This window comes from Mus caroli, chromosome 2 (assembly GCF_900094665.2).
Source record: "Mus caroli chromosome 2, CAROLI_EIJ_v1.1, whole genome shotgun sequence".
Taxonomy (NCBI): domain Eukaryota; kingdom Metazoa; phylum Chordata; class Mammalia; order Rodentia; family Muridae; genus Mus; species Mus caroli.
In genome coordinates this window covers 85,628,079-85,652,459 of record NC_034571.1, presented here as the reverse complement: position 1 = coordinate 85,652,459, position 24,381 = coordinate 85,628,079, and the positions used below count along the sequence as shown (strand labels likewise).

At 43.3% G+C, this 24,381-nt stretch overlaps 2 protein-coding genes and 1 long non-coding RNA gene across 5 annotated transcripts in view; 1 reads left to right on the top strand and 2 right to left on the bottom strand.

Moving 5' to 3' along the window:
* The window catches only part of Ckap5 (cytoskeleton associated protein 5), a 93,018-nt gene extending 84,671 nt beyond the window's left edge, over positions 1 to 8,347 (bottom strand). The window contains exon 1 of one of the 2 annotated variants that reach the window (XM_021156963.2): positions 8,259 to 8,347. The gene's annotated coding sequence lies outside the window, so the exon portion shown is untranslated. Of the gene's footprint in view, positions 1 to 8,028; positions 8,115 to 8,258 lie in introns of those variants that run through there. The other variant, XM_029472490.1, reaches the window with a different exon arrangement.
* A 109-nt stretch (positions 8,348 to 8,456) lies between these two features.
* Positions 8,457 to 15,717, top strand: LOC110290485. The gene is made up of 3 exons (XR_002377442.2): positions 8,457 to 8,528; positions 15,056 to 15,329; positions 15,653 to 15,717. It is a non-coding gene; the product is annotated as an uncharacterized LOC110290485 (long non-coding RNA).
* Positions 15,718 to 20,484: 4,767 nt separating this feature from the next.
* Positions 20,485 to 24,381, bottom strand: part of Lrp4 (LDL receptor related protein 4) — a 56,960-nt gene continuing 53,063 nt past the window's right edge. The window contains exon 38 of one of the 2 annotated variants that reach the window (XM_021185820.1): positions 20,485 to 22,950. In XM_021185820.1, the coding sequence (XP_021041479.1) occupies positions 22,618 to 22,950 (333 nt within the window). In that variant the 3' untranslated portion in view covers positions 20,485 to 22,617. The remainder of the gene's footprint in view (positions 22,951 to 24,381) is intronic. The other variant, XM_029474331.1, reaches the window with a different exon arrangement.

Below are 24,381 nucleotides of genomic sequence, written 5' to 3'. Positions count from 1 at the left end.
ACCTGTAATCTCAGTTTTCCTACAATGAGATGGGAGGTGGAGATAGAATGGTCTAGAAGCTCATTAGCTGTGCCAGCTAGCCTGCAGTACCATGGCAATGAAGTAGAAACAGAGACCCTGCCAAAAAACAAAACAAAACAGAAGCAAAAAACAAAAAAACCCCACCAAAGTAGAAGGTAAGGACTACCAAAATTTGTCCTCTAACCTCCATGTGATATACACACACCACAAAGAATTTAAAAAAAAAAAAAAAAAAAAAAAAGGACTGATGGCACAGACTTATAAACCCAGCTCCTAGTGAAACAGAGGCTAGAGAATCACAAATTCAAGAGTTTTTTTGTTTTGTTTTGGTTTTTTTTTTTTTTTTTTTTGGTTTTTCAAGACAGGGTTTCTCTGTGTAGCCCTGGTTGTCCTGGAACTCACTTTGTAGACCAGGCTAGCCTCGAACTCAGAAACTCGCCTGCCTCTGCCTCCCAAGTGCTGGGATTAAAGGCATGTGCCACCAAGGTTTTTGTTTGTTTGTTTTGTTTTTAAAAGAAAACTGAGATACTGCTCAGTGGCATAGCACTTGTCTAATATGTGTAAAGCCTAGGAATAATTCCCAGTGCCTCAGGAAAATAATAAATGAAACAAGAGTAATAAATTTTCCTTACAGAATTCCAAATAAAATAATATATGGATACTTCTTCCTCCAGGAAACACACCTAAACCCTTCACCTACTTTCAGGATGGTCTAGATTTGAAGACATGTCTAACCCATGACCAAAGGACTTCATGCAGCTGAAAACTTACTTAAAACACCATAAAATTATTTTTTTAATTATTTATTATATGTAAGTACACTGTAGTTGTCTTCAGACACACCAGAAGAGGGCCTCAGATCTAATTACAGATGGTTGTAAGCCACCATTTGGTTGCTGGGATTTGAACTCGGGACCTTTGGAAGAGCAGCCAGTGCTCTTAACCGCTGAGCCATCTCACCAGCCCCATAAAATTATTTTTGAGAAAAAAAAATTTCCAAGCAGGTGTTATTTCATGTGTGTATTACTTGATTTTGAGTCTTCACTATGAACTTTATAGATTACAATACCATCACAAAAAGCTGGATGCATCTGGCAGTTAGCAACTCACTTCTAAAAGAAAAGATATAGAAAAGGAGAAACAGTAATTTTATCCTTTAACCTGGCTAATACTGCCAGTGATGCTGAAGACAAACCAGGGGGTAATCTAACTCTCTAGGGATTTGAGGAAGTGTAAAGTATTCTTAAAGCACTGTTTAAAAAGTCACATTAATGCTAGGCTTGAGAGTACACGCCTTTAATACCAGCACTTGGGAGACAGAGGCAGGCTGATCTGTGTTCGAGGCCAGCCTGGTCTACAGAACAAATTCCAGGGCAGCCAAGGCTACATAGAAAAACCCTGTCTTCAAAACAAAACAAAAATCACATTAACAGGGCCAGTGAGACAGTTCAATATGTAAAATCAGCTGCCACCAAGCATGATGGTCCAAGTTCAATCCCTGGAACTCACATGTTGAAGGAGAATCCCAACTCTAATAAGTTGTCCTATGGCCCTCCACACATGTACAATGGCAATATATATGTGCTTGTGCTCGCCTGCTCAAGAATTCTCTCTCTCTCTCACTCACACACACACACAATAAAACTATCACTCTCAAAATGTCAATGTCACGATAAAACATTTTTAAAGATAGGAGCACTATATTCCTACTAGAATGGTTCGAAAATTAAAAAAATAAAGAAACTTGCTAAAACTAAGTGCAGTCGAGAATGAAGCAACAGGAAACCTCATTCATTGCTGATGAGACTGCAAAGCAGTACAGTCACTTTGGAAGACAGTTTGACAGTTTCCTACAAAAACTAAACATAAGCTGGGTGTGCTGGTACACTCCTTTAATCCCAGCACTCAGGAGGCAGAGGCAGGCAAATTTCTGAGTTTGAGGCCAGCCTGGTCTACATAGTGAGTTCCAGGACAGCCAGTGCTATACAGAGAAACCCTGTTTCGAAAAACCAAAAAAAAAAAACAAAAAACAAAAAACCCTAAACATAGTTTACCATATGATCCAACAAATTTATTTACACAAATGAAGTAAAAACTAGGTCCATATAAAGTTCTCCTGGCCCAGTATGATGTTGAACACCTTGGCACTTCAGAGGTAGAGGCAGGAGCACCAAGAGTTGAAGGTCAGTTTCAGCTACACAGTAAGTTCAGTGCCAGCCTAGACTACATCAGACTTTGTTTCAAAAAATGAACAAAAACTCTCTATGAACCTAATCTTTCAAGAAGTCAGTCTGAGCACAGTACATAGTATAGAATGACTCTAGTTACGTATGACATTCTGGGAGAGGAAAACTACAAGGACAGTAAAAAGATGAATGGTTGTCAGTATGAAAAAAGAAAAAAATAAGTGAAATGCCGAGAAATTTTAAGGCAGTAAAACTACTCTTTATTTTTTGTTTTTAATCCGGACTCAAGTGCCCACGTACCACAGCACAAGAGAACACAGGCCCATGAAGACAGCAGTCCAGGGTTCTACCAGCCCTACTGTTCTCACTTAAGTGAAGGCTTTATGAGGGCCTAGGCACTTCCACACAAGCAACACAAACATAAACCTAAGAATTCTCTAGTTTTCTTAGTGGAAGACTTCTGAGCTTATCTGTTGAGATATTTTTCATCCAAAGATAACAAACACTGACACATAGTTACACTTTGTCTTTGTTTAGCTTCATCACATACAGAAGACTTTGTCAGTTTAGACTACTTTTGTTCAAGACTTTTCTACCATTTACTTTAGTTGCTTAAAAAAAAAAAAAGGTAAAAACAAACACACAAACCAAAAAAGTCAACTATTTAGTGTATGTGTTTGTGTGTGTACAAGTACACCACTTCAGCATCCATGTGGAGATTGATTCTCCTTCAATAGGAGTTGGTTCTTCTTCCACCATGTGGGTCCAGGAGAGAGAACTTAGGTCCTAAGTGGGCACACAGTTCAGGCTATCTTCAAACTTCCTAACAGCCAAGAATAACCTTGAGCTCCTGTTCTTCCTGCCTCTAACATCTAAGTACTGGCAGGTGAGCTCTATCATGCGCACTGACCAACCTACTTTGTTCCAGGCATTGTGTAACATACTAATATAACCTCACAGAGAAAAAACATGTACACTCTGCTTTCATTTCTGTGAGGAATTCTGACACAAAAAAAACCCAATCAAATAATACGTGAAACAGAGAGAAATGAGGTAAAAGGCACCAAGATAGCTATTCTAATTGGGACCATAGAAAACAATGAAGTAAATGTGTAGTAAGCCTGTTAACATAGGTTTGAGATAAAGGCAAAGTGGGTTGGGACATTCTAGGCAGAAAACAGGAAAAGTGAAGGCCAAAAGGAAGAAACTTAATGTTTTAAAAGTTTATTAAGTAGTCAGGATAAGTGCACTGCTAACAACCTAAGTAGGGCTGGAGAGATGGTTCAGTTGAGAGCACTTGCTGTTCTTGCATAGGACCCTGGTTCTGTTCACAGCACCCACGTGGTAGCTTACAACCACCTGCAAGTCCAAAGTCCAGTTCCAGGGGACCTAACACTATCATCTAGATAACTTCTGTGGACACCAGACACCATGTGGTACACATACATATATGCAAGCAAACACACATATAAAATAAATATAAAAATTAAAAAAAAAAGACCAAAACCTAAGCAACATCTTTGAACTCAAGATGTAAGAGCATGAGAATCATTCAAAACTTCATACCTCTCTAACACTAACCACCAAGAAACAATCACAATTAGATTAACATCTCAATTTTAAAGCTGGCAGGGTGGTACACATTTGTAATGCCCAGCATAGAGATGTCAAAGGCAGGAGGACCCCAAGTTCAAGGCCAGCCTAATCTACGTAGGGAATTCTAGGCCAGCCAGGGCTATACAGCAAGATTCCTCTATCTCAAAGCTATACACAACTGCCAATTTTAAGCTTCTCCCTGTCTTACCACACTCACAGCTGCCCATAAAGTAAACACTGCTGTATTTTCAACTGGCTCCCTAAAATAATACCATGCCTGTTATCCATATTTCTTATCTCTGGTAGATACATCAAGGAAGGGGAGTATGCATGTTCTAAATCTGTTCTTGAATTTTTTTAAAACAGCCATTACTTTATATATGATGACCCTAAGAGCATAGACCCTGGCATTTAAATTCAGGTTCTGTAAGTCATATGACTCTGAGCAAGTTGCATAATCTGTCTCAGAACTCAAGCTGCCGAGTTCTGCTGCTTGCTGGGGCTGGAACATGGCCTCCCTTATTCTATTACCAGCTTTCTATTTTCTAAGTACCTCACTGCCTAAGTGTGGCTGTCCTGAAACTTGCTCTGTAGATTGACCTTGAGATCTGTATGGCTCCATTTCTTGAACGCTGGGATTAAAAACAAGTATCACCCCACCTGGACTCAAGCTTTCCTTCACCTAGTACTTGTTCCAGGCTGGCCTTGAATTGCTTGGCTTTGTCTCCTAGAATTAAAGGTGTGTACTACCATGCCTGCACCTATCTTTCCCCAAAATCCCACTCCCTTAATCTGTTCTCCCCTAGAACATAGGATTCAGCTCCATTTCACTTCCTGGAGCCCCTTTAATACTTGAACCATATGTTTCCGCCCCACCCCCAAGATTTTATTTATTTTATATATATGATGAGTACAACTTTAGCCATCTTCAGACACACCAGAAGAGGGCATCGGATCCCATTACAGATGGTTGTGAGCCACCATGTGGTTGCTGGGATTTGAACACAGGACCTCTGGAAGAGCAGTCAGTGCTCTTAACCGCTGAGTCATCTCTCTAGCCCTTGAACCATACTTTTAACCACACAACAGAATAATTATACCAGGCCGTTTTTTAGACTTCCTTCTTCAAAGCAAGCTAAATCTCTTCACCTGTGCCTCAGGCAGACTCTTCAGACAATGGTAAAAAGTAGCCATATTCTTAACCAAAATACCACAAAAACAGTCTCTACTCCACATACTGAAATCCTTCTCCTGAAACCTCTTGGGCCAGATCTGCACAGTTCAAATTATTCTCAGCAACAAAGTCTTCCATATTCCTACTAGAATAGCCCATTAAGCCCCAATTAAAGGATTCTACTGCTTTCCAAATCTTAAGTCCTAAAATCTACATTTTCCCAAACAAAAGTATTGGTCAAGCCTATCACAGCATTACCCCAGTCCCTGGAACCAACTTCTATCTTGGGGTTTTACTGCTGTAAACAGATACCATGACCAAGGCAATTCTTATAAGGCCAACATTTAATTGGTGCTAGCTTACAGGCTCAGAGGCTCAGTCAATTATCATCAAGGTGGGAGCATGGCAGCATCCAGGCAAGCAAGGTGCAGGAGGAGCTGAGAGTTCTACATCTTCATCTGAAGGCCACTAGGAAAAGACTGGCTTCCAGGCAGCTAGGATGAGGGTCTTAAAGCCCACGTCCCCAGTAAAACACCTACTCCACCAAGGTCACACCTACTCCACCAAGGCCACACCTCCTAATAGTGTCATTCCCTGGGCCAAGCATATACAAACCATCATAATTAGCTACTGGTAGTAAACATATTTAAGAATCTTACTTTGTTCAAGGCCCCAGGCTAAGCTAGAGAGATTATAGAAACTATAATGTACTATCGTAAATTGTTCAAAAGATAAATCTGTTAAACTCCCTTGGGTGCTTTTTTTTCCCAGGCTCACAAATGTGCTCCTTGAATCCAGTATAATGTTTAATATCCAACAGCCATCAATCTCGCAGAGCACTAGACAGCCTGGCTTTACTAAATTAAAAAGTTTTCATTTGCTCTTGTTAGGTTTTTGCTGTTTTTTTGAGACAGTCTCACTCTGCAATCTATTTTGGCCAGGAACTAACTATGTAGCCCAGGCTAGTCTCATGCTCACAGCCATCCTCCTGCTTCAGTCTCCCACATATTAAAATTTAGAGGTGTGAACCATCATGCCTTGCAAGTTTTCATCTTCATCAAGATTTTTAACCACTGGGAACTGGAGAAACAGCTCAAACTTAAGTACACTTGTTGCTCTTGCAGAGGACCCAAGTTTGGTTCCCAGCACCCACATGTCTGTTTATAAGCATCTGTGACTCCAGTTCCAGGGAATTCAATGCCTTCTTCTGAAGGAAGTCTGTGGGGACAAGCACATCCATGCTGCACATACATATACAGAACGAATACTCATAAAATAAATCTTGGGAAAAAATATTTTAACACTATCCAAAGCTATTGTTAAAGAAGTTAATTATTGGGCTGGTGAGATGGCTCAGTGGGTAAGAGCACCCGACTGCTCTTCCGAAGGTCCGGAGTTCAAATCCCAGCAACCACATGGTGGCTCAAAACTATCTGTAGCGAGATCTGACTCTGTGTTCTGGAGTGTCTGAAGACAGCTACAGTGTACTTACATATAATAAATAAATAAATCTTTAAAAAGAAATAAGTTAATTATTTTTAATTGCTCTTTCCAAACTGAACTGCTACTGCTGAATTACCACACACCACTCCACATAATTCAAAATTGATAATCCAAACTTTAAAAGAGAGGAAAGTATTTGGCATATTGTAATGGAATACCTTTGCTTGCCACCTCCTTATGTGAACAGCATTAAAAACATATGTAAAAATGTTGGGATCAGAGAGGAGAGTTAAATGGTAAGGGTGTTTTCTGCCACGCCTGACAACTAAGGTTTGGTCCCCAGACCCACACGATAGACTTCAGGCAATTTACCTGACACCAAGCATATGCACCCACTCACAAAAATAAACATAAAAGGTCCTTAAAAATATGTATATGTATAGGTGTTTTGCCGGTGTGTATATGTGTGTGTGTGTGTGCCAGAAGTGGGCGTCAGTCCCTATGGTCCTTAAGTTACAGATGGTTGTGGCTGCTGGGACTAGACCCAACTCCTTTGAAAAGCAACCATTGCCCCCTAAGTACTGAATCATCTCTCCAGCTCCATGTAAAAAAAAATTTAAACAAAAGTTTTGTGTACGATTTTTTCATTACAGGCTTACTACCATGATTTAACTTACATTGGAAAAAAAAAAAGTTGATTTTGACTTTCTCTTTATTAAACCGTACTTGACCAGTCACTTTAGAAAAGTCTCAAATGACCATTAACATGATTTATATTCTCGCTCTTTAGGTCACAAAAGTAGTTTTCGGGGTGATGAAAATGGAGAAAAAAAGATTTCACCTTTCTAAAAATGAGTTTCCAGTTCTATAATTACGCATAATGTAATACAAGCATCCTATCTGGGCCAAGATTTAATGCCTTGGTTCCTAGGAGAATTAAGAGTCATGCATAAATTTGGGACAAGTTCTGCAAAACCTCTACTGGTGCTGAATCAGAAACTCATTGTTAAGATTCATCAACAAGAATATATTCTTTAACACACAGCAGCCTCTCTGGCAACATCTCTTTCATCCTGCCCTCCGCAAGAAACAAAATGGGATGCATTCAATCTTGCATAGCAATTACCACGACTTTGGGCAGCTCTCTCAACAAGGATTTGCTAAGCGCTAAAAAGTGAGAATCTCATTCACCTAGCGGCAAGGCCTGGCTCACCTACCCTGCTGGCTATTGTACTGATGCCGGAAACCTTCAGAGCTGCAAAATCCCTGAACTCTGCAGACACTTTCTGAGGGAGAAAACCAAGGGCGGGGCGGCGAATGAACAGCATCCTTACAAAATCATTACAGGTAGTGGACGCAGGGATGGAGGCAGGCCCGGGCACCAGGCTCTGATCCCGGCTCGGAGGAGACAACTAGGCCCTTCACACCCACCACAGCCCTCCCGTGCTCTTGTTCATTCATTTAACAATTCCGCGAGGCGCACTCCACCAAGGGCCTGCCGGCAGGGCCCCCGCCCCGGCCTCGGACAGCTCAGCCTTCAGGCGCCGCCCGGGGCCGCCAGCGAACCTCGGAAGCTGCAGCAGCTCCCACGCCGCGTGCTCTGCTCACCTGAACCCCCAGCCCGGGTCACCAACACAAGCGAGCGCCCACGCCCCCCGCCCTGCCAGCCGCGGGCTCTCAGGCCTCCGCCCCGCTCCGCCGCCTCAGACCTGCCGGGTTCGCGAGAACGCGGAGGCGCGCGTCCGCGGGGGCCCCGCCCGCGGCCGTGGGTCCTCTAGCGCGCGCGACGCCGGGTCCCCAGGGTCCAGGCCGGCAGGTGAGACCCACCGCCCACTCACCTCTGCCGGGTCAGAACCGAGGGGCCTGCTCTAAGCCGTTTAAAACCGCTTGGGCCGCCGCACACCCCGCAGTGTCCTCGTTGTTCATTGGTCCTCGAAGAACCGCCTATCGCTCCTTTATTGGTCCGTTTGAAAGAGCTGTGGGCACGCGCCGCCTGCGGCCTTAAAGGGAACGCGCGCAGCTGCGTTTCCCAGGGCTGCAAGCGTCAGGTGCTTGTCACCCAGTGGCTGGAGGAATGGCTACCAAGGCTTCTGATAGAAGAGCGAAAGGTGTGTGGGAAACTCTGCATTTCCAGCCATGATCACGTTGCCTTTACCTACTGATGTTTAAACTGCTGTCAACATCTCCCTCCCACACCCTTTTTTTTTTTTTTTTTTTTTTTTTTTTTTTTTTTGAGAGCTTGCAATCATTCTGTGCTGAGAGGGAAGCAAGAGGCAACTGAGATGTAGTGGAAGGAGCCTCGAATGCTAAATTGTAGTCTTGGACTTCTTTTGAACAAATCACTTTTCTCAGTTGATCTGGACCTCGGTTTTGTGTGTGTGTGTGTGTGTGTGTGTGTGTGTGTGTAGGAAATGGGATAATTATGTTTTCCTTACAAATTTAATGTAAATATTTAAATTTCCTTACAAGTTTAAATTAAAGACCGTGGTGGCACACGCCTTTGATCCCATCTGAGGCAAGCAAATCTCTGAATTCGAGGCCAACCTGGTCTACAGAGCCAGTTCCAGGTCAGACAGAAAAATCCTATCTCAAAAAAACAAACCAACCAAACAAACAAACAAACAAAAAATCAAATTTAATGTAAGGATTTAGTACAACAAGCTGAGAGTCTAGGAATGGCCTTTATGATCTACAAGATTTACTTCACAAATGCTTGTGCTTATGCAAAGGAGAGGATTCATTGGATGAAATATGATTGTCAAAAATCGATTTTACTACATTTTATTTATGTGCACTATGGGGTGGTGGTACAAGGAAGTTCAAGGACAACTTGCTAGGCACTGGTCCTCTCCTTCCACAATATGGCTTCAGGAACTCAAATTCAGGTCCCCAGACTTGACAGCAAACACCTCTATTCATTAAGCCATCTTGCCTGCACTGTTTTAGTCTTTGAGACAAGGTTCCACTCTGTAGTCCAAGCTAACCTGGAACTGGCACATAGACCAAGATGCCTCAAATTTGTAGCATCATTCTACCTACACCTTCCAAGTATTGGGATTACAGACACGTGCAACACCACACCCAGCTAAAATTCTTTCTTGAATCAATATCCAACATTTCTATAAATATTAGACTATAATATAACAATGATTTTTTTTTTTACAAATTTAATGTGAGGATTTATATAACAAGGCAGAGACAGAGAGATCTTTGAGTTCAAGGCCAGCCTGGTCTACAAAGCAAGTTCCAGGACTACACAGGGCTACACAGAGAAACCTTATCTTGAAAAACCAAAACCAACCTAACAAACAAAGAAACAAACACCCAAGAGTTAGAGAAGAAAGATGTGAGTATGGTGGGTCGCACCTGTAATTTTAGCACTCTAGGGTAGAGGCAAGAGTATGGGATTTGAGGCAAGCCTCAGCTATGTAGTGCGTTGGAAACCAGTCGGGGCTGTAGGATGTTGTCTCAAAACAAAGAAGATTTGGAGACACAAATGCTCAACCTCACTGTTAAATCTGAGTGCAAATTTCTAGGAGGACAATTTCGAGATCTACAGATTCTCTAGCTCAGTAATGCTACTAAGAGGCATTTATTATGCACATATACAAAAAGTGTAAGAATGTTACTGAGCCACTGGGATATTAGAAACAGAAATTTGGAAATCACATGGCCATATAAATTATGGGATATCCATAGAACACTGCACTCTAGGTACCAACTTGTGTATTAGAGTTCACCAGAGTCCCAGTCTCCTGGGATTAAAGGGGTGTACTACCTTGCCTGGGCCTCAGCTTTTCATGGCCATTATGCCTCAAGATCTTCATGTCAAGATACAGGTCAGAAGCCTGTGTCTTCCAACCTCAAGATCTGGATCACAGATATGTCCTCCCATTTCTGCACTGTGGTTCATTCCAGATGTAGTCAAGTTGACAACCAGAAACAGCCATCACAGCAGAGATGGGCCCTATTTTGAATAATAAGTCCAAGAAAGAGTCAGGATTAGAGCCCAGAGCCTGGGAGGGCTGTTACTGCCCAAATGGAAGTGGAAAATCAGGAGAGGCCTGTCTCACAGGAAGGGAGGAGAGGCCAGTTTTAAGCTGTTTACTCTCAGGTACCAACGAGACGTTTAAATGGAATCATCTAAGTAGGCTTACGAAAGAAGCTGGAAGACTAGATTAGGTCTTAAGTGGTATTGATTTGGGAATTGCTTTCTGTAGAATGAGACTACAGGGGCAAGAGAGGAAGGAGTGAAAGAGAGGTGGGAAGGACAGAGTTACATGTAAGGAAGGAGAGGAACTGTGCTCTCAAGGAGTTTGTGGGTAGGCTACTAAAAGCAGCTAAGTAGAATTTTTGGAGACCCTCAAGCAGGGGTTCCCTTTGTTACACAATTGTCTTATGAGAACACTAACGCAGCTTGCCGTGGCCACCCGGCCATAGAAAGCAAAGACAGACAGTAGAATTGCTCCCCTGGAATCTGTCCTCACTGCAGGAGCTGTAATCTTTGGGCCAGGACTCAGGCAGTATGCTCAGATTAAGAAATAATTATATTTGAGTTAATGCAAAGTTCAGAGCAGCCTCAGTGAGGCCTGTGTGGTGTTTCTTTTGACTTGCAAACACTGTCTATGGAAGTTTTGGGGGGCCTATCCTCGCCTCCAGGGAATTATTTTTAAGCCAAAATAGCATTATTGCAGATCTATCCAGGTGTCGTTCAAAATAAAGTTTAAACTCAAGATTAATGAAAGGTCCGTGAGGCTGTGGAACTTGTAACGGCATTACAATCTGAACTGCCTACTCTATTTAGAATTATTATTGATTTGGAAGGTTGTTTTTTCCTTTGCATCCTGATAGTTGTAAAGGGTCTGCTTCTAGTGAGTTTGTAATCATTGAAAGGTTTTACCTCGTCTTCAGTTTGCTATGTCCACCAACAATATTTCTGACCCACGAAGGCCCGACAAAGTGCTGAGGTATCAGCCACCTCTGCGCGAGTGCAACCCGGCTTTGGATGACCCGACTCGGGACTACATGAATCTTCTCGGCATGATTTTCAGCATGTGCGGCCTCATGCTTAAGCTGAAGTGGTGTGCTTGGGTTGCTGTCTACTGCAACTTTGTCAACTCGCGGAGCTCGGAGGACACTATTAGCTAATTCCTCTGAAGAAAAATTTACTACAAACCTTTGCTTTTATACAAACAAGCTTTAAAGTTTTGGGGAGTAGTTGTAGCTCCAAGAAAGATTCAGAGGCAATATCTTTTTCAATATTTGGGGCTTCAGTTATATTCTAGAAAGGTTGTGGCACAGAAAATTCAAGAAAGAAAAGATGATTTGTTTACTTCAAATTATTTTCAAAAGCTTCCAGAAGATATTAATTGGCTAAGACCTCACCATAAGCTCATCACAGGAGGACTTAAGCCTTTGTTGGATGTTGTCAAGGGGGATGCAAACTAACAGATGAGAGACAGAGAGCTTGTGTAATCAACTGTTAGCTGTTTATTTTAGTTATTGCTACTCAATGTGCTCACAGCAATTCTTTGGCAAAAGAGATTAATGTGGATTCATCTTTCCTCGTCTCCAAGTAAAGTTTTAACATCCTATCATGAAGCTGTTGTGGTGTTAAGAAAAAATTGTGGGATAGAATCATAAAGGTATTTTGGAAAGAATGTCTTAAAAACCTGAGGAGACATCTATTCCTTGTTTCAAACAGCAATTAAATTGGTTACTGCAGAATACTGATCTTTGGCATACTGCATGGCAAACTCTTTAGGCAAAATTGATAATAATTATCCAAAAGAAAAGTTGTTAAAATTGCTTCTACGGATGCTTTTGTATTTCCTGTAAATTTATGCATGCATCCCATAAAGAATGCATCTATTGTATTTATAAACAGCCCTTCTATGGGAGAGAAGTATATGTGATTGGATCACATGTTTATTCTCGTGAGTTTCCCTCTACTTCAGCACAAATAATTGAACTATGTGCTATAGTCACTGTTGGTTTTTTTTAAAAGATTAATTTATTTCATGTATATAAATACACTGTTGCTGTCTTCAGACGGACCAGAAGAGGGCATTGGATCCCCATAACAGATGGTTGTGAACCACCATGTGTTTGCTGGGAATTGAACTCAGGACCTCTGGAAGAGCAGTCAGTGCTCTTAACCGCTGAGCCATCTCTCCAGCCCTATAGTCATTGTTTTTAAAGTGTTAAAATCAAGCTTTTAATTTGTATACTGATAGCTTATATATCTATATAGCTTAGGGCTTACAATTGCTTGAAATTGTTCCATTTTTAGATACTTCGAATTCTCAAAATTTGCAATTGTTTATGCATATACAACTCAAGTTAAGAGAAAGTACTGGCCAGGCGTGGTGGCGCATGCCTTTAATCCCAGCACTCGGGAGGCAGAGGCAGGCAGATTTCTGAGTTCGAGGCCAGCCTGGTCTACAAAGTGAGTTCCAGGACAGCCAGGGCTATACAGAGAAACTGCTTGTGGACGTTGTACATCGTGGTGCGGAGCCTAGTGCGCACCACGATGTACAACGTCCACAAGCAGCATCTTTGGAAAGACTGTGCAAAAATTAGAGGCATAGACAGACAGTAGAATTGCTCCCCTGGAATCTGTCCTCACTGCAGGAGCTGTAAGATGCTCAGATTAAGAAATATTTACATTTGAGTTAATGCAAAGCTCAGAGCAGCCTCATTAAACTGCTTGTGGACGTTGTACATCGTGGTGCGCACTAGGCTCCGCACCACGATGTACAACGTCCACAAGCAGACAGTCAAGCATTTGAGATGTTTTGTCAACAACTTAATGTTACCCATATTACTGGGATTCCTTACAATTCTCAAGGACAAGGTATTGGGGAACTTTAAAACAATATCTTCTTTAAAAAACAAAAAGGGGCCGGGCGTGGTGGCGCACGCCTTTAATCCCAGCACTCGGGAGGCAGAGGCAGGCGGATTTCTGAGTTTGAGGCCAGCCTGGTCTACAAAGTGAGTTCCAGGACAGCCAGGGCTATACAGAAAAACCCTGTCTCAGAAAACAAAAACAAACAAACAAACAAAAAAAAACAAAAACAAAAAAGGGGGGGGGAATTACACCCGCCCAAGGTCACCAAAAGCACATCTTGCTCTTGTCTTAAATTTTTTGCAAACTGATGCTAAAAGTCAGTCTGTAGCAGATCACCGCTGGCATCCAGTCACTTCCAGCTCATATGCCATGGCTAAATGGCAGGACCCCCTAACTAATATGTGGAATAGTCCAGATTCCATTTTAATATAGGGGAGAGGTTTTGTTTGTGTTTTTTCACAAAAAGAAGACGGACCCCGATGGCTGCCTGAAAGATTGGTTCGTCAAGTGGACACAGATCCTGGGTCTTCTAGTAAGTGTGATTCCGTTATGATGATGGCTAAAAATCCTTATCAGCCAGCTGAGTTAATTTGGAGCATAGACTCCACAATTACCTGAGAAGTAACATTTTTTTCTGTTGATTCTCAAAGCTACCTCTCCCACACAGGGAGGCCAGTGTGGGTCTGATTCTTGCTAATTTGCAACTGAATTGAATACCTGGGACATCCCCACAGACAACCTTAATCCTGTTGCTTTTAACTTTTGATTTTGTATATCAAGCAGATGTGTTATCTCCATACAGGCTCGCTTTCAGCAGAGCTCAGTTATGGCAGTTATTCATCGCTATGCATTGAGTGTATATTGTGGCTTTGGTCTGAATGGGAAAACGGTGTGCTATGAGGGCCAGCAGCCAACGATAGGCAACTGATAATTTTATGACTTTTTAAAAAAAGATTTATTTGTTTGTTTGTTTGTTTTATGTATATGAGCACACTGTAGCTGTACAGATGGTTGTGAGCCTTCATCTGGTTGTTGGGAACTTAATTTTAGGACTTCTGTTCACTCTGGTCAACCCCACTTGCTCAGTCCCTGCTTGCTCTGTCCCAAAGATTTATTTATTATTATACATAAGTACACTGTAGCTGTCTTCAGATGCACCAGAAGAGGGAGTCAGATCTCATTACAGGTGGTTGTGAGCCACCATGTGGTTGCTGGTATTTGAACTCAGGACCTTCAGTTCTATAACTCTTATCAACCTAAGACAGAGGCATGTGCCAAGAGACTGTGTTTGTTCATAATAAACACTAAAAGGCTGTGTTTGTGCAAATAAACACAAGCAAGCTGCTCGTGGCCTCTGGGACAGGTAAGAGAGAGTCTAGGCTTAGTCTTAAGCCAAGCACGGCCACCAGCCACCATAATTCCCAGGCAGGACCATGGAACATAAGTAAATCTTATGCCCCAGACCAGCTAATTTTTAATAAGTAAAAAGGGAGGAACTGGGCCCAGCCTTGAGCTGGCTGAATCAGACCTTGTTTTGCCACAGTTGGCTAGCCCCTAGGGTGGAATCTTCCAACCTAGGTGAAGTCCTTCCACATATACAGCTTCTTGCAAGAAGCCACTACCTGCTGAGCAGCTGAGCTGATTTTCTTGACAAAGATCCTGGCATGGTGGGAGATGGGTTCCCCCCTTTAAAAATCAGACCTTAGAATTAAAACATTGAGCCGCTATAGGAGACCTTTGTCTTGGCTCATTATTTCTCTCACCGTCCTTCCTATCCATCCCCAGCTTTCCTTTCAGGAACCCAGTAACTCATGGCCGCTGGCTGCTACAGAACTAGTCAAAGCAAACAGTGATCTTTGGACAATGGAGAGGAATATACAGAAACAGTGTTCTCCAAGTACCTGGTTTATTTAAGTATTGTCAGACATAATAAGAATGCACTTAAAGGAGAGACAGATGATTACCTCAGATTTGCTCAATAAAGGATGTGCGTTGTCTGGGTTCTGATGAGCTTTAGAAGAAGACGGCAAAATCTTTTTGTCTTCAACCTTATTAGGAGGTATGTATTAGATATCAGAATCTACTCACTTATTTATTTGACAAATATTTACTGAATACCTAGTTTGTGGAGGGATGGTTTTAGGCATTTAGACTAGACAGTGAACAAAACAGACATAACAAAAATTCCCTCCACTCAAGGAGTTCATGTTATAGTGAGGAGAAATAGGTAATCAACACATAAATTGTGTAGTATGTTGTTAGACTTAGACTGTAATTTTGTATATACATGTGTTGTGCATGCATGTAGAGACCAGAAGTAGACATCAACTGTCTTCCTCAATTGCTCTCTACCTTTTTTTTTTTCCTTTTTTTTAAATACAGGGCTCTTATTGAACTTGGAGACCACCAATGGAGCTGGACTGGCTGCCTAGGAAACTCCAGGGCTCCTCCCGTCTCCCCATCTCCAACACGGAGATTGCAAGTATAAATTACCGTATCCAGCTGTTGGTGTTAGTGATTGAACTCAGGGTCTTCCTGCTTGCACAGCAAGCACTTTACTTACTGTCTGAGGCATCTCCTCAGCTTCCCCACAACACTATGCAGCCCTGGCTAGCCTGGACCTTGCTGTGCAGATCAGACTGGCCTTGAATTTACAGATCCATCCATCTGCCCCTATTCCCTGCACCACCACCACCTGCCTATGCGTGGTCAGTGCAGGTTTTCTGGAGATGATATTAGAGCTGACTTGAAGGTGAAGGCGCTAGTCATGATTTTATGTAGAAGTGTCAGGCAGAAGCCCTCTGTTTGGAGCATACCTGGCAGGTTTGAGATACAAGGAGGCTAATGTAGCCAGAACAGATGAATAAGAGGTAGGAGGGAGATGAGTCTGAGAGATCATGGAGGACAGGGAGTGGCAGGACCTGTTAAGGTCTTGCAGAAGCCTATGTGGTACCTTGTTCATAGTAGGTGCTCAGTAAGCATTTGACCAAAATTACCTGTTGAAGCCCAGATAATTTTGTGTACTTAAATTTGTGACTTCATCCCAGGAGCCTCCCAATGATTCCACACAAGTGTAGCACAGCACAGTACATAGCGGGGATCAAAGCAAACGCTGTATTCTTAGAACCAGAGAGAGAAAGCTCATGTCGGTACTGTGGCTGCTGGATAACTCTTAGCCCTTTTGAATAGTCCATGGGGATCAGAGCAGGTGCTCCTTCTGTTTATAACCATAAACTGCATCCTGGTCAAAACCTCCCAACCCTGAGATGTAGATCTGTAATTTCAGCCTAAGAGGAACAGCTTAAATGATTCGATTCCTTCTGCCTTCAGCTGAAGTGCTCTGAATTATCCTCTGGAGAGAATGCTGACACTAGTACACATCTCAAGTGGCTGTGGGATTTGTGCTTTAACTGGTCTCCAAGATCACCAAGCCTTCCCTAGCTTATTACATTCGGTTGCAGTTAATAGGTACCAGTTAAATGAAGGAATAAATAACTTTTTTTTTTTTTTTACAGTTTCTTAGTTTCTTTTCTTATAATCCATTTTCCAGCCCCCGAAATGCAGACTATTCTAGGGAAGTCTGACCACAAAAACATCAGCCTCATAAAAGAGGAAGGAGGCAGAGGGAAAGCTAGAAACCTCATTAGCCATCCACAAGCTCTTAAGGCACAGAAGAGATAAACCACAGGGAAGGACAGGCTATGTGAGTTCCTGGCTTTTAGGTCCAACACAGTGAAACAAGCCTCGGGTTTAAACTCAGAATCTTGGGCTATCTGAATCCATTTTAACACTATGCTAAGGAGTTCAAAGTTTGGAGCTGGAGTCTTAACTAGAAATAAAACTGTTCCCTGTGTGGAGCAGGAGAATGGTCTAGAAGACAAATGAATAGGCAAACAAGGGAATGCTGGGAAAGAGAGACTGGCTGAACACTAGCGTCATCTTTCTGTGAGGAAAAGCCATAGACATTGGGCCAACAGACAAGGGACTCCATTGTTTTCCCCTCTGTTGGGTGGAGGTGCGGAGGGGGCAGGGCAGGCCTCTGTCCACGTGTTAGGCAAGAGGTCTATCAGTAAGCTACATTCCCAGAGCCTTCACCACATTTCCTTTATAATTCTGTCCATAAATAGAAATCTGGGAACTCTTCAAGTGTTAGTAGCCTTTCCTCCCTTAGCTCTTGCAAACACTTCTAAGCTGCTAATTGCAAATTGCCTTTCTTTAGGCCCAGGTTCAGATAAGTGTCAAGTTCATGTCACAAAGACCTTCCTGTCAGGGTCCGAGAGATGGCTCCGTGGGAGCAGTCATACTTGTTCCCATGACTGATGCCTGAGTTTGCGGGTCACAGAACTACTGATTCCCATAGGTTGTCTCTGACATGCCACATATATGTGCATAGTCATGTTACACACACACACACACACACACACTAAACCAAGAAAAAATTCTCTTCATAGGATTGTCTTATGGGCCACAGACCTTTTAACCTTAAGTTCCACTGTTTGTTTTTATAATACTGAAAGGCAGTGACTTCATTTTCAATGTAATTTGTAAAAATATAGTTTCGCTGGTTATTCAGATATATATATACACACACTCCATGCTTTCAGTACCCATAGAGTCCAGAAAGTGTTAGATCCCTTGAAACTGGAGTTACAGGCAGTTATAAGCTGACATGATGTTGGGAACTGAACCTAGGTCCTCTGCAAGGGCAGTAAACACTCTTAACTGCTGGGCTGTTTCTCCAACCCATTTTGGTGATTTTTAAAAATATATGTATGTACACTCATACAGACCTACACACATTTTTCGTGCCTACACCATGGGTGTGCCTGGCTCTCACGGAGGCTAGAGGAGAGCATCAGATTCCTTATAACTGGGGTTACAGGGGGTTGTGAGCAACGACGTAGTTACTGGCAACAGAACCTAGACACTCTACCAGAGCAGCAAGTGCTCTTAATGGCAGAGGCATCTCTCCAGCCCGTTTTATTCATTTTTAAAAAGGATTTATTTATTTTATGTACTCGAGTGGCTCTCTTCAGACACACCTGAACAGGACACTGGATCCCATGACAGTTGGTTGTGAGCCCCCATGTGGTTGCTGGGAATTAAACTTGGGACCTCTGGAAGAGCAGATGTGCTCTTAACCTCTGAGCCATCTCTCCAGTCCATGTTTTATTCCTTTTTAAAAGATAGTCTCACTAGACCAGGCTGGACTCAAACTCACGATATTTGTGTCCCAGGCCCCGCAGAGTGCTGGGATTATAGGCATGTGCCACCATAAGTATAGTTTATTAGAATTCTGTGGTGCTGTGTGTTTGTGTATATACCCAGAGGCCAAAAAACCACCTTGGGTGTCATCCCTCAGGAGCCATCCAGACAACACATCCTCATATACACACTGAAACAAAGGTTCTTACTAGCCTAGAACTTACCAGCTAGGCTAAGCTGCTGGCCAATATGCCCCAGGGGTCACCTGTCAGTATCTGTCCAGTGCTGGGATTTCAAGTGCATGTCATCAGTCCTCCCCTTCTCCCTCCCCCTCCCCTCTCCCTCTGACAGAGTCTCATTATGTAGCCCTGGCTAACCTTGAATTCACTAGAGCAGGCTGGTTTACCACCTCTGCCACCATGCCCGCCGTAGATGCCACACAGAATTTTATTTTCGGGGAGAGGTTCCATGGGCTCTGGGAATCAAATGTAGGTCCTTGCATTTGCAAAGCAAGGCCTTTACTGACTGAACTATCTCCCTAGTCCCAGCTTGTTAGACTCTGACTCATGCTCTTCAGTATGGGGTTCAGGCTTTACATCCGGGGAACCCGAAGAGGAATCCTCAACCCTCCCCTCAGACTCAAGATTCTTCTTTGTAAATGAGATTTTGTTGTTTTTTTTTTTTTTTAAAAGAATGTTGGGGGTGGGGCTGGAGAGATGGCTCAGCAGTTAAGAGCACCGACTGCTCTTCTGAAGGTCGTGAGTTCAAATCCCAGCAACCACATGATGGCTCACAACCATTGGTAATGAGATTTGATGCCCTCTTCTGGGGTGTCTGAAGACAGCTACAGTGTACTTACATATAATAAATAAATAAATAAAAAATGTTGGAGAAGAAAGAGTTTAGTTGACCTTGAACTAGTCTGTTGAGTTTTGTTTTTGGCACACCAGATCACTTATCAAACCCAAGTCTTTCTTTCTTTCTTTCTTTCTTTTTTTTTTTTTTTTTTTTTGATCTTATTCTTTTGGGGGAAATAGAGGGTGGTGAGGACACAGTTGCTAGACTCCAGACACTGTGAGACCAGGCATTGTTTAGGTGGTACTTTGAGAGGGGACATAATTCTAGCAAAAGTTTAGGATTTAGAAAAATCAACCATTGCGAAACTTGAAACTAAACTCTACAAGCAGCATAGTATTCGGGCTAGAACATTTCCAACTTTTCACTGGAATAATACCCAGAGAACCTGAGAAGGGTTCCTTAGCATCTTATTCCTGCCTCAAGATTCAGTGAACACATTAGGAGAATGTAGGTTTTTGTTTTTGTTTTTGTTTTTGGAGACTCTGTTTCTCCCTTGTAGCCTTGTCTGTCCTGGAACTAGCACTGTAGGCCAGACTAGTCTTGAACTCACAGAGATCCTCCTGCCTTTGCTGGGACTAACGGTGTGTACCACCACATCCTGGCAGAATGTAACTTAAAAAAAAAATGCTCTGAATGTGTGTGGTGCTGCAGATAGAATCTAGTTCCCGTTCCAGGATTTCATACCACATTGGACAGTTTTGCTGGTCACCGTCATTGCAAGGCAAAGTCGAGTTCTGTGACATGGGAGCCCTCGATGAATGAAAACAGAAGTAGAGGATTCATGGTATATACGCCATGACAGGACCTCAGGCAGCTTCTATCAACCCAATGAGCTGCAGCCAAGGTGAGCCTCTCTGTTATCCGTCCTCTAAAGGGAATCAGGATGACGTATCAGCCAACTCTCTCACCATGATCAGGCTGACATATCAGCCAACTCTCTCACCGTGTGACATATCAGCCACTCTCTCACCATGATCTGTGTTCTCAGGATGAATTGACACTCCAACACGAACCTTACACCCCTTATTTCCCTTCGTGGATCACACATCTCTGAAGACATTAGAGGTGATGTCCCCAAGTGGGTTTTCCACAGCATGGGGTCTCCCAGGTAGTGCAGGTGCAAGAGTAGTCAGACTCCAAGCCAGCCAAAATAATTAAGAAAGCTAAATTTATATTAAATTATCATAAAGCCCTAAAATACTGAACATAGTGGTTAAATAACTCCAGAAAGTCCAATCTCTCCAGTGAGTAATGTTAAAATCATTACACATGAGCATGGGAAAATCACTTCCATTAGTTTAGGACAGAGAGATTTTGCCCTTTTTACAGAGTAAATCAGTGCTCAAATAGATATTTCCTCAAATGCGTCCTTTCTACATTCTGAACAGCCCAAGTGCAATAAGATCCTTGCCCCTTTCCACTCAGGACACTACGCTTCTGTTTTTTTTCCCCTCTCCTCCCCAACTATGGATAAAGGCTCAAGTGCCGCCTCATTCTGTGTGAAATGTCCATCTTTCCTTTTAGAAGTGGCACTGTATTTTTCTCAGTTGGTTTACTGGAAAAGGCCATTGGCCTGCTCTGGCTCTGTGTGCAGACATATATCTGGGCCTAGCTAATGACAACAAGACTAATGAATGGTTTGACATTTGTCTCTTACTCTTAATAACTGACCAGAAAAGATTTGATCTTGTCTTGTTTGTTCATGTGTATGCCTGGCTGCTGATCTCTGAATAGCAATAAACCATGAAAGATGTTTTATGTCAGGAAACTTCCCCTAAAAGCCCTCTCCTCCATTCTCAGCACCTGCCAATCTCTCCTGTGCTTCGGTTTCTATGGAGAAGTGCCTGAACTTGCTCTGGACTGGTTCTCACCACCTCTCCACTCCTTGCTTACCACTTTACATCTTCATTGACCCTCCTCCTCATTGGACATTAGCAACTGAGGTGACACAGGATCGGTTAGAGAAAGCAAGGCCAGACTCCCCTCTCTCAGAAGTGAAAAACTGGGATGAGATTCTAGGGCAGCACAAAAAAAAAAAAAAAAAAAAAATCTCAGCTCCTCTCAGAGAAGCCCTTGGCCTAAAGGAGCATGAAGCTAATGGTGGCACTTTAGTGTGGGCAGGGGCTGAGAAGAGTTGGCACATGACCTTTACCACCCGAGAGCCACAGGCTGTGTCCATGAACTTGGATCCCTGAGCACTTGAGAATGAACTCAAGAGGTTCAACCTCACAATACTTCTCCTGAGCCCCTGGGTGTCTTGTGTCTCTCTAGTTGCTCTTTCTGACCATTTAGGAAAACGTTGAGCCAGTCTTTGAAAGGCTGTGACAGAATTGTTTCCCTTAGAATCCCAGAGAATGGAAGAGAGAAGAGCAGAATAGGTGAAGCTCTGTTAGGATGCTATGCTTTCTTTGCAGAGCTGCTTAAATGTTCTACAAGTCTGCTCTCCAAGACCCACCCAATGTTCACACAAGCTCACAGCATAGTTAAAGGCTTAAGAAAAGTATGGCCCATCACAGCACCAGGAGGGAATTCCTGTTAGTGAGTTGCCATGGCAGGAGCTATCCAGTTATCCAAGGTAGAAATGGCCCCAGACATTCCAGCAGGAGGAAGAAGAGCTTAAGCCATCCCCACACTTCACCTGTATCACAACTGACAAAGCAGTGACTTCTGGGTGAGGAGAATGTCCACTGCCAGCAATGGACATGATCCCAGGGCTCGAACCCCCCACCCCCCAAGGTTTTTCATAATTACCAACACTTGAGGCTGGAGGTTTCCCAAGCACCCAGACCAGCTGGGCTGCTTCTTCCTTCTCTCAACCTCTGTCCATTACCTTTTAACCTGTGACCTCCAGTCCCAGCCCCTGGTAGACCAGTTCACAGGAAGGCCATCATGTCAGCTGTGATGGGGAAGACCAGAGTCTTATATCATCAATTGCATTGGTGCTGTAGGGCAGGCACATAGGATGCCAAGGCAAAGGGAGATGGAGCTCTGTGCTGACAAGGAATCATGCTGAGCCCAGCTTCAGGGGGCCCAGGATAGAGTGCAAGAGGTGAAGTTCATGGTAAAATCCAGGTCTAAATTCTTGAGATGTGCCCTCACTTCTTGTTCCCAGGTAGTTTTGGACTCAGATGAGTAACAGGTTCTATGGGGGCTCGGGAACACTTTGGGGTGGGAGGAGGAAGATGCGTGCATGGGAAAGGGCCCACGTTGTTATGTGAGCACAAGGATCAGAAGTCCACAGAGGAGAATGAATAGGCAGGCAGGGAAGAGAATGTGGGCAGCACTTAGACCTGGCTTTCTGAGGAGAGCTTGCGTTCGTGTTTCCAGCCTGTGTCTGGCAGAGAGCCCCGTCTCTCTGGAGTGGCTGCAGTGTGAACACTGCTACACTCAGACTGCTCTTCCTGCAGCAGCTGCTCTGTCTCCGTGTCATCTAGGGAGCCAGAGCTGGCCTGGATGGACACTGTGTCTGTCTTCATGCATACGTGATCCCGTAGAAGGCCCCCCCTGGAGCTGCGCAGTTGCTTGAGGTCACCCCATTCAGCGTCATCCCCAGCCAGGAGGCGGATTCCCTCTACAATCTTGATCTTCTCCTTGGTGTAGCTGTGGTCAGGTCCACCCTGGGGTAGAGAATGGAGACACATGGTCGGTTGGCATTCTATAAAGGACCTCATGGTGAGCTGAAAACAGAAGCAGAACTGAACCGAAGTGGCTAGGAAGGACAAAAGGCCCACAGACTGCTAGACCAATGTGGCCAAAGCAAATATGAGGTCTCACCTAAGGGCAACTGCGATTAGATAATTACATCATCACAGAAGCAGGGGGAAAACCATGGCTTCTGTCCTACACCAGCCATTTACTAGCTAGGTTATCTTGAGCAAATTACTTAACACTTCTAAAACCCAGTCTTCCCATCTGCAGTGCACAAGAGCAGCATCTACAAGTTACCCCAGTTATCGTAAGGGTTAAGTGAGGCAATCCATGGGATGCAACCATTAGAGCACTGGACACAGGACACGCTAAAACATGCTAGCTGTTGTTACAGTAACACCATAGGTTACTAATGGGACATCGTGCTGATATAAGAAATCCAAAGCAACCAGAATGCAGTTACATCATGAGTCGTCTGTTACAGCATCCCCGTGGTTCTTTAATGGGACGTCATGCAGATATAAGCAATCAAAAACTACTGGCAGAAGCAATTCAGTGTGCCTGTATTCAAAATCTTTATGTACTGGTTTGCTTTGAATGATCTTTTTTAATTGTGATAAGAAAATTTGGGAGGTAAGATTTGGGGAGTGAGGCTTGGGAAATCTTTATGTACTGGTTTGCTTTGAATGATCTTTTTTAATTGTGATAAGAAAATTTGGGAGGTAAGATTTGGGGAGTGAGGCTTGGGAAATCATTGTATTTGTGTTCTTTTTTATTATTATTAGATATTTCTTTATTTACATTTCAAATGTTATCCCCTTTCCTCATTTCCCCTCTGAAAACCCACATCCCATCTCTCCTCCCCTTGCTCACTAACCCACCCACTCCTGCTTCCCTGTCCTGGCATTCCCCTACACTGGGGCCCTTCCCAAGACCAAGGGCCTCTCCTCTCATTGATGTCCCACAAGGCCAAACTCTGCTACATATGCCACTGGAGCCATGGGGTCCCTCCATGTGTACTCTTTGGTTGGTGGTTTAGTCCCTGGGAGTTCTGGGGGTACTGGTTGGTTCCTATTGTTGTTCCTCCTATGGAGCTGCAAACTCCTTTAGCTCCTTGGGTACTTTCTCTACTCCTTCATTGGAAACCCTGCGTTCAGTCCAGTGGATGGCTGTGTGTGTATCTGTGTTCTTAATGAGCCTGTAACTCTTTGGGGGAGGATACTGTGGAATTGCTTCCATGAAGACCATCCCTGAGTGATCTGCATCACTCTAAAGATAGCTTTAACTTTGGCTTAAGTGTCCTCCTTTATGTACTCTTCAAGGGCAGCCTCATTCCTGACTTGTGGGTATTCCCAGGATTATCCTGCCACCACTAGGAGCGAAAGGGCCACTGTAGCTTG